Below are 16,146 nucleotides of genomic sequence, written 5' to 3'. Positions count from 1 at the left end.
CTCTCGAGCCTCGGCCCCCTTTTCTCCAGTGAAAGGCAAACACTTTTTGTTGATGCCATTCACCTCCATGTCTTTTCTGCACTCTTCTTGCTCCACTCCCTGAGAGGGCATCTCTCTGAGCGTGCACTCATCACATCAGTCACGTCGTTACATGTCCTCCGCCGCCTCCCCGTCACTAAATCGGTGTTGATGCTGTCCTGCAGCCTCCACTGGAAACTGCCTTCGCCTACAAATCCACTGCACGCTGCTTTGCCCCTTTCTGTTCATTGTTAGTTGCTCCATCTCTCTCACCCTCCCTCCTCTTTCTCTCAGCATCCCTCCATGGGAACCCGCATTTTTATTCTCCTCAGGTTTTCCTGTTCTCTGCATCCCCCTTCTCCCTTCCTCATCCCCAAATTCATCTCTGTGTGCCTCTTCGTGATTCTTCCTCTGCTTTTTTTACCCCTTCAGTTTTTATATGTGCACAATTTTTCACGTAAGGAATGAGTGGTGGGCTAAAGCTTCCACCATAATTTTCCAGTCAGTACATTTTTACAGTTTGCCTTGGTAACCTGGGCTGGATTCACTCTGGTGGTCTGGGCAGAGATTGGTTGGTTGGATGGGCGAGCTTTTAGATGTTCAGTGGGGGGTTGGCGGTAGAAGGGAGCGAGTGAGGGGTTAGACCCCACTAATCCGCGTTAACAGATTAATTATCTTGGAGCAACATCGTGTCAGTGCAGCGTTTTGAACTCGCTTGGGCGTTCAGCAACGCAGGGCTACAATGCAACGATAAAGAATCCCTCAGGGGTGTCTCCTCAATCCTAATCCCTCCCTCTCTCTCTCTTTCTCTCGTTCGCTAACCCCTGCTCGCCGAGAACTCCTCGCCCATCCATCAACACAAGCACCTCTCCACTGTCACCAGACAACCACACAGTTATTGACCATTTAATATTTCAGCAGCTGTTACAGTTACCGCCTTCGTTTCTCACCCCGTCTCACGTTGGCATGTCTCTGAGCCGTTTCTTTGAGGATGATCAATTTTCAAGCGCGTCCAGCGTTGACGACAGACACTATAGCTCTCTGAGTGGGTAAATATTTCACGGACACCGGCAAAGAGAGAGAAGACAGAAGGAGATAGAAATCTCCCAGCAGCCGACTGAGGTAAGAAATCCCTCGCTTGTCGCCATATCTTAATTGCTGCTGTTGCTGTGGGGATTAATAATCACTGGAATGAAACATTAGACGATGTAGATATGCATCTCACACAGAAAAAACAATGCAGTTTTGTTGCACTTGTTTTTTTGTGCTAATAGCCTTTGTGAGACCATTATCCTTTTTAGTTGTGGGCGGTTCATAAATCTTATAGAAGCAGCCACTAATTGACATTTACAGAAGATCCAGTTACCCTGATAACGTTGGGCATGGTTAGATTGCATCCAGTTTTGTTTTTTTTCTGCAAATTGAGGCTTGCTGAAAGTCATTTGATTTTGGTCAATTAGGGAGGACACATTTTGTGCCCTCTCCCTTTCAACTTCACATCCTGCTGGATGTGAAGTTGAGCTTCCGGAGCTTCCTCTACAGCTCCGGTTTTTTAAGGGTTTCACTTTTTGGATTTAAAGCTTTTACATGATGCCTCATAAATGAAGCTGTAAGAAAAGCTGCTGGGGATGTAATCGAAACTGATTTCATGAGGCAAAATGAAACATGCATCACTTTGACTGCAGATGCACGTTATTGATATCGTCTGTTTCAGAGCATCGGTCTCGGTAAAGGAGGTGGGGAAAAAAAAGGTGCCAATGATTTTTCATGCGCTAAAGATGATCCTAAGTTCAGTTGACAGGCAAAGCTTCAGCCCCGTCCCCATTAGCTGCCTCACAAAATGGCCCTTTTTCTTTACATCATGGAGTCTCAGTATGCAAAGAGTTGTGTGTGAGCTTCAAGCACAAACAACAGATTGTATTCTTTTTTTTAATTCCTTCAAGCTCCTCTGGAGCCAATGGGTTTATTCCATCTCTCTGCTGGTGTTTCCCATTGTTGTCCCCTTTGACTCACTTCATTTATTTGTCTTCAGTTATGCAACAGTAACAGGCATTATAAGAAGAAGCTGGCGAGAGATATCATGTCTCCTTGAGGTTTTCTATCTGTGACAGCTGTTGAGTAAACCCCCTGCTCCACAACGTGTTAAATATCCTCCCATTTTTTAAGGTTTGGAGGAGAGTCTCAACCTTGACTTTCACATGAAGTGTCATAAATCTTCAACTCTTCAGTCATGTTAATGTGCAAAATAAGATGGAGGCTAAAGAAATGTTTTATGAACTTCCTGAAGATCTTAATTTAAGAATCTACTTTATGTTCCATCTTCTTGTTCTTACATTAAAATGCACAACATTGCATTTTTCCTCAACAGGTGAAGAAATATTTCTTTCATTTTTGCATTCAGTGGTTCATTTTTCTTTGTGAATTTTTGTTATAAAAATAAGCTTTTACTAAAAATAAATACAAAACTCCACCCCAGATGAAAAATTTATATTACATTTTACATTTATTACATTTAATTACTTCTTCACACCGCATACGTACTGGTATATTTATTACAAATTCTTGTTTGCAATAAGAACCCATACGATCGAGCAGCACACTTTCACAGTTATCAAACATTAGCAGCATTATTGAGGTCATAAAACGATAAAAACAAGGCTGAGGTTAAAGGATAGAATAAATATTTTAGCTGAAACATGTGCAGGTTTCAGACGGTATCTTCTTTAGAATGTCTTTAAAAGTTTGTATTGAGACAAAGATGCTCATTTTTAATATTTACTTAGTGTATGAGATGCAGTTTCACAATTAGATCCAAGAAGACTGGGACATGTCGCCATAATCTTCCACTAAAGGAAGGCAAGCAACCAAACGCAAAAAAACAAAAGAGAAAGAAACGGGTCGGATGATAATTCAGCAGGCGCACCACTGACATGAAGACTTGAATGAAATTTAGGAAAAGACTCCAGAACTCATCAAATTCATCATATTTACTGTTTTTATTGGAATGAATCTTTCAGCACTGAGACAAAACAAGAAGTAAAGGGTAAAGGCTCACATTCTGGGCTTCATACAGGGTGTGAAAAACCTTCCCAATATGTCATGAAGCAGAAAATGTCCAAAGCAAATGGATTAGAGTTGCTTTTTCACAGCCACACCTGTTACTGCAAGAATCCAAACATTTATACCATTTGGTTGGGGCTAACTTGAATCTGAACAGGTGAGCTACCTTAAATTACCATCAAGAGTTTTGAGTCCAGTATGTTGGATTTACAAAGAAATGGACTAAATTTAAAACATTTAAAACTGAGAGGTTTATGTCTTAATCCCACAGATTTGTTTTTTCTTCTCAAAAGGCTGGAGTTGTTCAGCATGTTTTGGGCTGCAGAGAGAGATTTGGGAAGCGTCTGCTTTGTGGACAGCTACTCAAATGATGCTCGTTTGTTCTGTCCAAAAATCAATCATTTTAAAGTGGATTACACTGGCTCCATGACAAACATGAAAATGGAATGTAGGGTACGATAAGTGGATCAATAATACAGGCCTTTAAAAGTCAGAAACTGTGAGAACAGACGTGTTTGTGTGTTTTAGGGAGTGTTTGATCACATCAATAACTGGTCTATAGGTTTATCAATAGAAAAGGACTCTAGTACAACTCCATCACAGTCAGTGGCCACTTTAAAAGGTACATCTTGGTACTACTGCGTTAATTATTTGCAGCTTAGATTCAGCAAGGTGACGGAAACATTCCTCATGATATTTTAGTTCATGTTGACATGGCAGCATCTCAGTGGCTTCATATTTGACAAATGCAAATCCATGAGTCCAATGTGGCCAACTGGATCCAGATCTGTTGAATGTGAAGCAGAGTTGGGCAGTAACTAGTTACATTTACTTGAGTAACTTTTTACTTGCACCGTACATTTTACTTTGAGTAATATTATTATGAAGTATCTCTACTCTTACTTGAGTAAGATTTCTGGACACTCTACCCATTGTGAGTAACTTCACTGAATGATGATAAAACAAAAAATACATCAGATATAAACACGCCTGGCTAAAGTTAAAGTGAGACTTCTTGTTTGTGTACAATGTTTATTTGTTGTTATTTATATCTGTTGAGACTGCTGTGCCATTTAGGTCTGGAAGTACTTCCCCCCATTTTGGCATATTGCAATGAGGACTGGTTTAATATACAGTATATACAGGGGTTGGACCCCCTGTATATACTGTATATATATATATATATATATATATATATATATATATATAAAAAGTGCTGCTTGAATCTATAATCCTTCAATCACGTTATCTATTTGATTTTTTTTTATTTATGAATTTTAGCATTTAAAATACCAGAATTTGGACACAGCTTAATATTTTTGTGTGTACGATGGCGTTACATATATAAAATCAGTTCTAATCAGTTACTCAGCTCCTTGACGTTTAATGAAATACTTTTCTACTCTTACTTGAGTAATTTCTTGGACGTTTCATAAAAATATGTTGAAATGGTGTTGCTCTTACTTGAGTACAGCTTTCGGGTATTCTAACCAGCTCTGCTGTGTGAAGGCTATTGTCAAGTCCAAGAAACCAGTTTGAGATGATCTGAGGTTTTTGACAAAGTGTGTCTTCCTGCTTGAGGTACTCTGTGGTCACAAAGAGATGGACAAAATACTCAGGGAGGCTGAGGCATTTAAGTGATGCTCACTTGGTACTGAGGGAAGAAAACCTCCCACACTGCCAGCAGCCTGAACCAGTCAAACAAGGCAGGACGGAGCCATACTTGAGTTCCTCCCATTGTGGTCTTCTGCTGCTGTAGCCGATCTGCTGCTGTGCACACAGAGAGGATTAACGCGATTATTTCAGCTGCATTTTCATCTAACATCCAAACAACTGCTCCACATTGGATATCATTTTTATTTAACACCAACCTCTGCAAACCTTCAACGCATCTAAATAGCTATAAATAAATCATCCAAGTTGCTGCTATGTGAATTTGTTTTAACAAGCAACTGAACTGAACAGATACAGCCATTAAGGAGACCAGCGCCGCTCCGTCCTTGCTTTTAGATGTATTTGAATGCATAGTAGGGTTTAGGATTTTCCAAATCCATGTCATTGAGTCTAACGCAGGGGTCTCAAACTCCAGTCCTCGAGGGCCGCAGTCCTGCAACTTTTAGATGTGCCTCTGCTGCACCACACCTGAACAGAATAATTAGGTCATTAAGGCTCTGGAAAACTGATCTACACAAGGAGGAGGTAATTAAGCCATTTCATTCCAGTGTTTTGTACCTGTGGCACATCTAAAAACTGCAGGACTGCGGCCCTCGAGGCCTGGAGTTTGAGACCCCTGGAACGGGAACACAGTCACAAAACAGTAGCGTCTTCAGCGCCGTCTGGTCGGTGAAGTGTCAACACTTCTGATAAAAGAGGTCCAGTAAACTTTTCTGTGTGGGTAGTGAGTCATTTTTCCTCAACAGTAGCCTGGTTGTTGCTCTCCTACGCAATACGCTGGATTATGATCTCACTTCACTGCTCCGTCTGGGTTTCCTTCCATTAAAGGGAATTTCTCCGGTAAAATTTTAACTGGGACATTTGGAGAACAGAAGGAGGAGTTGTGAGCGATGACGTAGTTTTTCTGCGCCGTTTTTTAGAATTGTGCTCTGCCTGTAGTTTTAGCAATAGCAGTTTTGTTTAGTCCAAGTTGGCCACTCTTCCACTATTTTATTGTCACTTGTTAATAATAACGTTTATTGGAAAGCAAAGGCTGCTTCCAAATGTTGAATTAACAGCTGAGTGATTTTGCGCAGTGCAGGGAATTTCATTAAGCTTCCTCACATTGCATATGAACAAATGTTAGCTATCCATCCATCCATCCATTTTCTGTTCACCCTTGTCCCTAATGGGGTCGGGAGGGTTGCTGGTGCCCATCTCCAGCTACGTTCCGGGCGAGAGGCGGGGTACACCCTGGACAGGTCGCCAGTCTGTCGCAGGGCAATGTTAGCTATTGGAAAAAATAAAATAAAATTTTAACAAAGTCCAGAGCCTATAAAAAAGGAGGAGTAAATGTCCACAAAAAAGCTCATGGTTTGAGATTTATAATTTCTAGAAAAAACTTGAAAATTTCTAGCTACAAAAATATAAAATTTGCACAAAAAAAAAAAGCTGAAATTTTAAGATCAATCTAAAATTTTCTAGAAAAGGTCTGGAGTTTTCTGAGCTCCAAAAATAATACAAATTCAAGTTTTGAAACTCAGAAAATTTCCAAGTGTCAAAAAATTTTTGACTTTACGAGTTCAGAAAATGTCCAATTCTATTCTATAAGGTTTCTGAGATTACTCTAAAAATTTCAGAATTTTCTTTTGGCGGAAATGTACTCCTTTAGTCCATCTACAATTACCCTAAAACGCCATCTATACAAAACGAAGCGTAGAACTAGCAGCACAATTAGACAAAACCAAACTGTCTACGGCGATGAAGCAAACTGAGATGACTGAATTTGAAAGATTGAAAGAAAATATCACTTTAACATGAATTAATGGGAGATGATTGCACCTCTTCCATGTTTTCCTGCTCAAAGTTTAATAAATGTCTCTCACAAAGCTTTAAGTGAAATAATCTCATTAATTCATCCATCATGTTTACACAGCAGAGCGCTCACGTGTGTTTACACCGCTGAGGTATGGGTGGATGGATGTGATGTCATTTGAGCCAACATGTTCGGCACAGATTTAATAAGAGAAATGGAGTGCTGGCAGTGATTTGATTTGTGACAGTTGGGCTGCTGGACCCATTAAGGTGAACAGGATTACTGTAATGGGCTTAGAGCGGGCCCTGTCTGGCCTGTGGGTGATCTGTTAACTTGTTCTCGGCCAGTAACCCAACCCAAATCTGAATGCTGACACTGTTGTGGGCGTTGTTGATTGTGACAAGTGGCAGAATCAAAACTTTTACCATGCCCTGCATTGAGGTCTGGCCTCGTCTGAGCCGCCACTGTGTGAGGAATCAATAGGAACAGAAATAAAGTAGAACATTGTGCATGCTGAAAGTTTTCTTTATTGAATGATTTGTTGCTACTTTGAATACAGCTTAGTGATGTTGAGCTGTACAGTTCAGAGCTCTGTAACCCTCTATTTGTACTGTTGTTATAAATGCTTCTCCCTGTTTTCTCATCTTATGAACTCCCAGTTTGTGGTGGTGTTTTACCAGTCTCCTTCATGCCCTCCTGTTGCCTCCATCTTTATCATCTCTGTGTTTTAATTAACTGGGTTTGACCTCCCTACTTGCCCCATTGACCAACTTTGGGATGATATGTATGCAGAACTTTGTAGAATCATTCTGTATCATTTATTCATTTGTTCAGTTATTATCATCTCACCACTAAATTCATAAACATCACCGGTTTTATGAACCAGTGAACCTGATTTTTTTTCCTTTTGGAAAAAGGAAGGACATCGTAACTACACCGTCTCAAGGATTTCAATGAAAACAGAGGTGAATAAACAATGAACCAGTTATCTCAAAAGTAAGAAAAAGAGTCTGAATTTGGATAAACTGGAAAACCGGAGATTTAAACTGGAGGTGTAATTTGAATTTTGTGTTTATATTGATTATAGCTGATTCTAATTTCTGTTTAAAAGCTATAAAAATAGCATTACAAATATTATTTTCTAGCTATTCTGAAATATGAGATCCTAATTTGTTTAGGAGCAGAGGTGACACATTGTGTGTGAGAGAGCAGTTATTGTGAAGCAAGGTTTTACTGATATTTTAAAGGAAATACAGAATGATTTAGCATCTTAAATTGACTATAGACACTTTGGGTTCACTTAGCATTACTAAAACAATCTCTGTGTTTCTTATTTACTTACTATAAATGAGATTTCCAAAACCTTACCAGCATGCATGTCAAATGCAGCTCGTTTCTTTACACAATGTGAAAACTCAAATGGATAATGGAGATTTGTTTTATTCTAAAGCATCTCATTGAAGTAGCTCTTTGCTCAGCAACAACTTCTCCCATTCTGTCAGCCCGATGCTGTAGAGCTTAAATATAAAACTGGATATTTTCTGATTCAGACTGTCCAGTTACTGGTCATCAACCTAAAAAAACAACATTTGGTTCCTCTCACATCTCTATCCAAAGCAAATCTTTCTACTAACTTCTATGAGGATCTTTGAATTTTCTTGGTATCAGAGTCAGAACAAGTCAAGGCAGATGTGGAAAAACCAATGACAACTAATCCGGTTGGGGTTTCTAGCGCCAGCTCTGTTCGGATTGTTCTTACCTGATCTGTGTTCGTTCTGTTTGCTTCATAGTCAATGTAAAAAATTGCGACATGGATGCACAGGAGGTGAATACCACAAAATGATCTTCCATGGCTGGTCCACCTCGGAAGGTAATCATGAAGCTGTAATCACTGCAGGGAGAAGGAGCAGGTTTCTTTAAGAGGATGTGGTAGGGATATGATACAAACACAGACAGAAGCAGCTCCAGGAAGCACGGGGTTGATGCACATTAGTTTTTTTTCTTGTGCTTAAAGCACTGAATCTGCTAAATTTTGCACAGTACAAGCATATTGAGCTGTAAGTTACTCCCCTTTAAGTTTTGTGATTCCAGCTGCCTGCTCTGAAACGTGACCTGGGATCTCGCCAGTTCAACTTGCAGTAAGGGTCTGACTAAATGATCCATAAAGGAGGAGTTCATGATTTCAATTTTAATTCATAGAGCTGAAAGGAGCAGTAGTGGGCAGAAACTATGAATTATATATTATTATATAATTTCTGTCAGGGTTCTTAATCATTGCTGGATATCAAATTCACATGATTACAACACAAACAGCGATTTTAAACATCTCAACTTAGGAAAGCATTTGACAAAAAGTCTCTAAAATGAAGAAGTAGTTTTTCTCAATTAAAAACTTGGGAAATACAGATACAGATGAAATATGCTGCAAAACACACATGTTCTGCTGCTGTAGCACTCAAAGATTTCACTTGATGGATAATTTGCAGGTCTCTGTAGAACAGCAACCCGTTGACGTTAGAAGGACCTCTAGTGTTGGAGCAACAGAAACATATACACCAGCTTTTATACCAGCTCTGTTCAGTGTGCTTTAATCGAACTCTAGCGCATTTGTCTAAAAAGTCCAATTTGTTTGGGTGGGTGTGAACACACAATTGAACTCAGGTCTGCCTACAACCTCTGTCTCGTTTCGGTTGAAGTGAACTCAGGTGCAGTTTGAATGCAGTGTGAATGCCAAGTGGACCAGAGGTCACTTCAAAAGCAGGAAGTGGACTAAAGTGCATGGCATTCTGGGTAAATACAACCAAAGAAAATGTGAGAGTCTAACTCTACAGGGAAAAATGGCTTAAAGCTTTTTACCAAAGACAAAAGTAAAATCCTACAACCGCTAAAATCTAATGCAACTACATTTTAGTTTACATTTCATGAAGAAGGAACGCTTGTCTTCAGAGGTTTTTGTGTTGTTTTCTTCTGTGGTTCTTGAGGCAGCTCCACCACAGGCGAGGAGGTAAACAGGTTTTTCAAAGGTTTTGATTTGTTTGACAAGGTGCGGGTTGAAATCAAATCACAGTAGCTGAAAATGTAACAAATGTTGCCATTTTGGTCCCAAATTGAACCGATTCTACCAGACTATCAGGTGTGAAAACCTCCCAAAACCTTTCAGTCCAGTTGATCACCTATCAGAACGAGTTTGAGATGCTAAGACCTCATTGGCTCTGCAGCGTCGCATCCAAGATGCACTTAGGAAAACCATCCCGCCTGCAACTCCCTTTTCCCCTGCTTTTTAGTTCTTACCTCACATCCAGGTCCAGCTGACCTCTGTGTCTTCCCTCCTGCAGGGTGGCGGAGGGGACCGCTGGCAGTGGAAAATGGCCGCCATGATCACAGTGCCCAGCTACTCTCCTTCAATATGGGTGAGGATGTGTCATGCCCTGCCCCGGCTGGACCTCAGCATGCAGATGAGGGACAACATCTTCGCCCCCGACAGCTGGGAGTACCAGCAGGTAACGAGCTCTCACCACAACCACCTTGTAAACCCACTGTTTGTGTGTATGCAGGTACAGTTTGGTACATGTTAGTGGGATGATGGACTGTTTGTCCAGCAAGACTCTTAATTCCTCCATAAACACCTGCAGATCCATCACAGCAGCATTTAAAGGCATTTAAACCTCTTGTCCTTGTTTATTAATGGACCCACTTACGGGAGGGAAGATTACATTGAGCCGTGCAATTACCTCTCAACTCTTGCCCAATTCTTCTTTGCTGATATATTGCAGCGTGTCTGTGCAAATTGGATCTATGTAAAGCTGTGATCATGGCGGCTTTTGTTTGGATGATAGAAGTATTTCTGCAGTAAAAAAGCAAAATTTCAATCCTTTTGTTTCAGCTTCCATTGTACAAATAAAGGAGGTGGACTGGGGAAGGAAGAGCAGAAATTATTCTGCAGAACAGAAAGACAAAAGAGACCAAAAGTGCTTAGAGACAGAGAAATAGAGACGGAGAGAGAGGGGATGAGAGTGGTGATGAGTAATACGTGGAGGTTGATGAGCGGAAAACTGGGCAGAGAGGGAAAGGCGAACAGAGTTAGAGCGGGGAGCCAGAGAGAGTGGCAGCGAATGTATTTAAGTAGGTCACAGATTATTAATAGAGATTCAGTGGTGTGGATAGAAAGAAGGAAAGAGACAGCAGAGTGGGGGGAGAGGAGAACGAGAGCAGGAGAACGTGAGGGAAACGGCTGGGGCGGAGAGGGGAGTCTGAGAACAGGAGGTGAGACAGAGGGAGTAAGGTGGAGGAGTGACAGACGGGCAGATGGATGAAGGATAATGCTGCGGTAATGTGTCGGAGCAAAATGCCTTTCAGTGATGTTGACTTTGTGACATGGAGCCTGGTCAAAAGCAGAGTCTGATATGGCTTAGTGGTGTTGAAATCCATCACAGAGCGGAGAGAAATCAAGGTTTTAGAGCTGAAAGCCTCTGAAAAAAGGATAGGAGACAAAGAATTACCTCAAGTTTGCAGCATTTTTAAAATCTATTAAAGTATTTACTTTATTTGTTTGAAGTATACTCCTGCTGATCTGCTCTAGAGTTCAACATTCTCAAATTAATCATCTTTATTACAATAGACCAGGCTAGAATACACTAGACTCGAATAGAACAGAACAGCATAGAATAGAATAGAATAGAATAGAATAGAATAGTGTAGCATAATGTAGCATAGCATAGCATAGAACAGAATAGAATAGAATAGAATAGAATAGAATAGAATAGAACAATTACTCCATCCAAGGTGTTGAATATTAGCAAATACAAAAATAACCATAAAAAGTATAACATTTATAAAATATATACATAAGTGTGTTAGTCAAATATGTCTAAATATAAAATAAATCAAATAACAAGAATACACATGGAAATACTGTATATTAATCTATAAATAAATCTATAAATGAGAGACTTAAAGACTCAGTTGGGTATTGTTTAATCTGATGGCTACAGACGGAAGTGATTTCCGATTTGTGGTGCGTTTTGTTGCTGTTAGTCTCTGGCTAGTGTAGCCGGCCAGCACGTTATAATAATTATTAATAATTATTTGGATTAAAATGACTTTTTTTCCCCAAATGCATCCCAGTTCATCTGCTGTTCTCACCCTCTCCTTCTCCTCTCCTCTTTTTTTAACCCACAGACTCTGCTCATTCTGTCCAGTCTATCGACCATCGCTCTCGTCATCTCCCTCCTGGTGGTCCTGTCCTTCCTTATACATTACTGCTGCTGTCACCGCGGGGACCGGAGCGAGGGTTCAGAGGAGGAGGACGATGATGAAGACGGCAGCACGGGTCACGGTTACAGCGGGAAGAAGGGGAGGGGCATCTGCTGCGTCACCTGGGTGGCGGTGGCGGCTGTTACGCTGTGCTGGTGAGAGGCGGGTGCTGGGCTTCATCAGCACTACAGAGATTTACAAAAACTATTGCGAGAAAAAGTCACACATTTATAGTGGTTTTTCTTTTTTTTGTTGTTTTTTTTTAACAAAGTGACACATTTTACATTATTAAATGAGGGAATACAAATTACAATACGCAACCCAGCTGTATTTTTGGAAAATACAAAGAAACAGAAAGATTAAACTTGGAAATCTGTGGGAGTTTTTTTAAAGAGGACCTATATGAAAAATTCACTTTTTGCATGTTTATATGCTTCCAATTGGGTTTTAGCTCCTTCCAATTAAATTCCTGGACACTTAAAAAAAAAAAAAAAAGCTCTTTTTTTGACAATAATTTAATGTTTGTTTGGTGTTTGGAAAAGGAGCTGTTTCAGAAAACTCCTGAAAATTAAGTCACATTTGGCAGGCACTGCCCTGTTACCTAGCAACCCAAACAAAGCCCAGTGCTGTTACCTAGCAACCCAAGCAAATGCCCAGCATGTCTGGTCAGCCGGTTTTACCAGTGTATGTGCTGTACAATGGCTGATGGAAAAGAGTTGTTGACTTATTATTCAGAAACCACTTGTTGGTCATGCAGGAGGCTCTACTTCTGCTTTTCAAAGATATACTGTATGATTTCCATGATGTAAGAATGATTTTGGGCAAAAGATTTAATGAACAAGTTTAGTATAATCTAGAGACCTCTCCTAACCTGCTCAAGAAAACATAATAATTATAATCAAATAATTTCCCATTTAAAAGCAGATGTAATCAGTTTTTCACCCTTGGGTTGCTAGGTAACAGTACCCAAGTTGTTTTTTTGTCTTAAAATGCATACATAATTAAAAAATAGGGTTTTTGCTAGATCTGGTTATCATCATGTGGAATCAGCTATTGTTTACACTGAAAAAAACCCAAAATCTTACCAAGTAACTTTGAGTTTCAAGTGCAAATATCTTAGTACTGCTGAACTCTTAACTGGACTGCACTCAAATCTGGTCTCCACTTCATACCTTGCACATATACATAGCTAAGTAACTTCCATTTTACTGTCAGTCCTGCACTTTATATTTTATATTCATATTTATATTCATATTTTATACTGCATTTTATTTTATTCTGGAGTAACCTCACAACATTGAAAGCTCAAAACACTATCCTGAACCGTATGCAACGAAATTTTGTTCTGTATACACCCTGTGCATGCAAAATGACAATAAAGTCAGTCTAAGTCTAAGTCTAAGTCTAAGTCTAAATAAGACAACACTATCTTATAAGTGACTTTTCAGAAAAATATTGGAGCTTGTTTTCAGTAAACAGTTCCTTAATATTGAGAAAAAGGTGCTTGACCAGTGGCAGATTATTTCGCTTATAACATGGGAAAAATGTCTTGTTAAATAATCTTCTTCATCAATATTGAAGAACTGCTTACTTAAAACAAACTTACAAGTTAGCTATAAGTTAATTTTGTCTTATTTCAAGTGTACTAAATAATACAGTATTTGCACTAGAAACTAGACCAAAAAGATATTGTGTTTTTGCAGTGTAATTATATAACTTGAGCAACAAAAGAAGCAAAAACACATTAAATTTGTCAGGGGGATAATGCTGGTGCTTTTTTAATAGTACATATCTTTCTTAATGCCAATCCCAAAGCTAACAACAACCAATTGAGGATGTGTTGCAACAGAAGAAAAGAGGAACTGAAGTCACAATAATTCAGAGCCAACCCTTCAGTGGTTTTAAATTGCTTTTAATGTTATCTCAGTGCCTGGCTGTTCTTCAGCATTGCTGCATAACTGCATAAGCAAACATTAGCACTGTTAGAAGCAGCCACATTGTCTGGAACGTGAAGTCAGTGTGGAAGTATCTCAAAGTGTATTAGCACTAAGCCTCATTCAAATAGTGTCAACTTATTTTTAGTCGATGAGTCACGGCAGACTCATTGTAAGCTGAATTTCCTCTTAAATTCTCTTTGATCAGAGTGACAGAGCGAAACAGCGCGCAAAAAAAATGAGGAAATCCAAAAAAACAACAAAAAAAAAAGCATGACATTAAGCCGTATTTAGGTGGTTGAGATTATACTGAGCAGTAAAAGTGCAAACATCCGACTGTGAATCACCGGTTGCACATCATCACTTCCATCATGTGGTTTCAGTTTTCCACACAGTCATGTTATTTTCCTATTTCCCAACCACAGCCTGCTACAGCATTACGTGTGCGGAGCGTCCCAGCGCAGAAACCGCTGGTCCTTTACCCACCAGTTGTTCCCCCCTGCCTCTCCGCTGATTGTGCTTTCATCGAGTCTGCACATTGTGGTTACCGTACAGCGCTCAGAAATACTGCTTGACATCTGTCCAACATGCGCCTCTTCTATAATGGAAGAATGAGTCACTCAAGGGAAGCTCTGCTGTACATCTAAAGCTTCAGCCATCTGTGTGGTGCAAGGAAATCAAAGTGCACTTTAATGCTTTTAATGCTCATTACGTTCCACTTCCTGTACTTTTATATGCTTTCAGACTGTTATATTATTGTTACCCCACTATATTGCAGGGGGGTTAATGTGCAGCAAATTTGATTTCAGCTGCCATAATGTTGTTCTCATTTACACACTGCAGGATGATAGTTCGTGTCTCCCCCTTATGGACTGCAATGAAATATTAGGGCCTCATCCTCACTGATGCTCAACATGAAAGCTCTCTGTGCATGAATAGCAAATATAATGTTGAATATGCCTAATATGAGCCCTCAGCTGCTGGCCTTTGCTTGGATCTTGCTGGCTTGGTTGACATTTGGCAGCTTGAAATGAAAAACACATATTTCTCCATTTCCCCTGCTTGCTTTCTAATCTGGGTCACATACTTTGTGGGGGATTGGGTCATACCATTTCTCCTGGGTTCGAGGGGATTTGATGAACATCTGGCCCGTGCCTTAATCTGAATATTTGAATAACGGAGAAATGTGTAAACACTATGTTTAACATTTTGAATATTTTTCCCCTCCCTCTTCCCTGGAGCTCATGCGTTAACAGCTAGGCGCCTGATTTCGTGTTTTATTGCTGCTGTCATCTGTTTATTCCTTTCCCTTTTGCTTCACTCTTGGTATGCTCATCCAAAGCACTTCACATCTTCCCCCGTGTCACATTCATTTAAAATGTACACACTGAATTAAACATTGCATTTATCTGCTCTTCTGTCCTGCTTTCTGCCTGTCACCCTCCAACAATGTTCTCATGCTTTTCTTTACCCCCTCCCCTCTTTGCAGTGTTGCCATAGGCATCGGTTTCTATGGCAACAGCGAGGCTCACGATGGGATGTATCAGTTGACCTCGTCTCTTCTCACAGCCAATTACACGCTAGCTTCCATCGATCTGCTGGTGAGTGCTGCTTGGCCCCCCCCCCCATGCCAGGAAAATGTTTATCTGCGCTGCTTGATGCTGTCTGTTTGTTTGTTTGTTTGTGTGGGAAGGAGGGAGGGGCAGATTCACATGTGGTAAGCCTCACAGAGGAAAAAAGAATCTGATGCAAACTTATTGATTTGTCCTGTGGTCTGGCAGCGGTTTGTGAGTCAGACTGCTAAATGTCACTCCTCCATGAGGTCAGGATAATGATGCTAATACGGCTGCCTTCACACCGCAGCCCGAAGTGACCTAATTCCGATTTCTTTTTTTTTTTTTTCTTTTTTTTTTGCTTTAATACGACCTGTAGCTATATGGTCTTTTTATGACAGTCTGAAAAACAGGTCAGATTTTTTTTTTGAATGCGACCCAGGCCACTTCCTGAACGTCACTGACACTCGACAGACGTCACTATTCTGCGTCCCGATACGCGCAAGCGGGAAGAGAAAAAGACAACCATGGCGGACAATAAGGAGGGCTATCCTTATTGTCCGCCAATAAGGACAATAAGGACAATCTCCTGGCTCCAGTCGGACGACACCTTTAAAACCGCAAGCTTACTCTCCACCGTTAGCATCCATGTTTACTTCCGCAAACACTGAGCACGCTCTCCGCGTGTGTGACGTTACTGCGTCCTCCACTGCGCATGCGGGACACTTTCAGTTTCGTTTGCAGTTCACATTGAAGATTACATACAGGTCGCATATATTTGGAAGCGTGGCCACGTCAAAAAATAAATAAATAAATAAAAAAAATCCGATTTGATAAATAATCGGAATTGAGTCAATTC

General features: G+C 40.3%; 1 protein-coding gene across 2 annotated transcripts in view; it reads left to right on the top strand.

Moving 5' to 3' along the window:
- The first annotated feature begins 615 nt into the window (after nt 1–615).
- ttyh1 (tweety family member 1) overlaps nt 616–16,146 on the top strand; it is a 30,552-nt gene continuing 15,021 nt past the window's right edge. Inside the window, exons 1-4 of one of the 2 annotated variants that reach the window (XM_028012427.1) lie at nt 616–1,140; nt 9,883–10,047; nt 11,726–11,955; nt 15,224–15,335. In XM_028012427.1, coding sequence (XP_027868228.1) covers nt 9,913–10,047; nt 11,726–11,955; nt 15,224–15,335 — 477 coding nt within the window. In that variant the 5' untranslated portion in view covers nt 616–1,140; nt 9,883–9,912. The remainder of the gene's footprint in view (nt 1,141–9,882; nt 10,048–11,725; nt 11,956–15,223; nt 15,336–16,146) is intronic. The other variant, XM_028012428.1, reaches the window with a different exon arrangement.

This window comes from Xiphophorus couchianus, chromosome 3, assembly GCF_001444195.1.
Source record: "Xiphophorus couchianus chromosome 3, X_couchianus-1.0, whole genome shotgun sequence".
Lineage (NCBI taxonomy): Eukaryota > Metazoa > Chordata > Actinopteri > Cyprinodontiformes > Poeciliidae > Xiphophorus > Xiphophorus couchianus.
The sequence above is the reverse complement of the archived record's forward strand: the minus strand, read 5'-3'. Positions and strand labels throughout refer to the sequence as shown.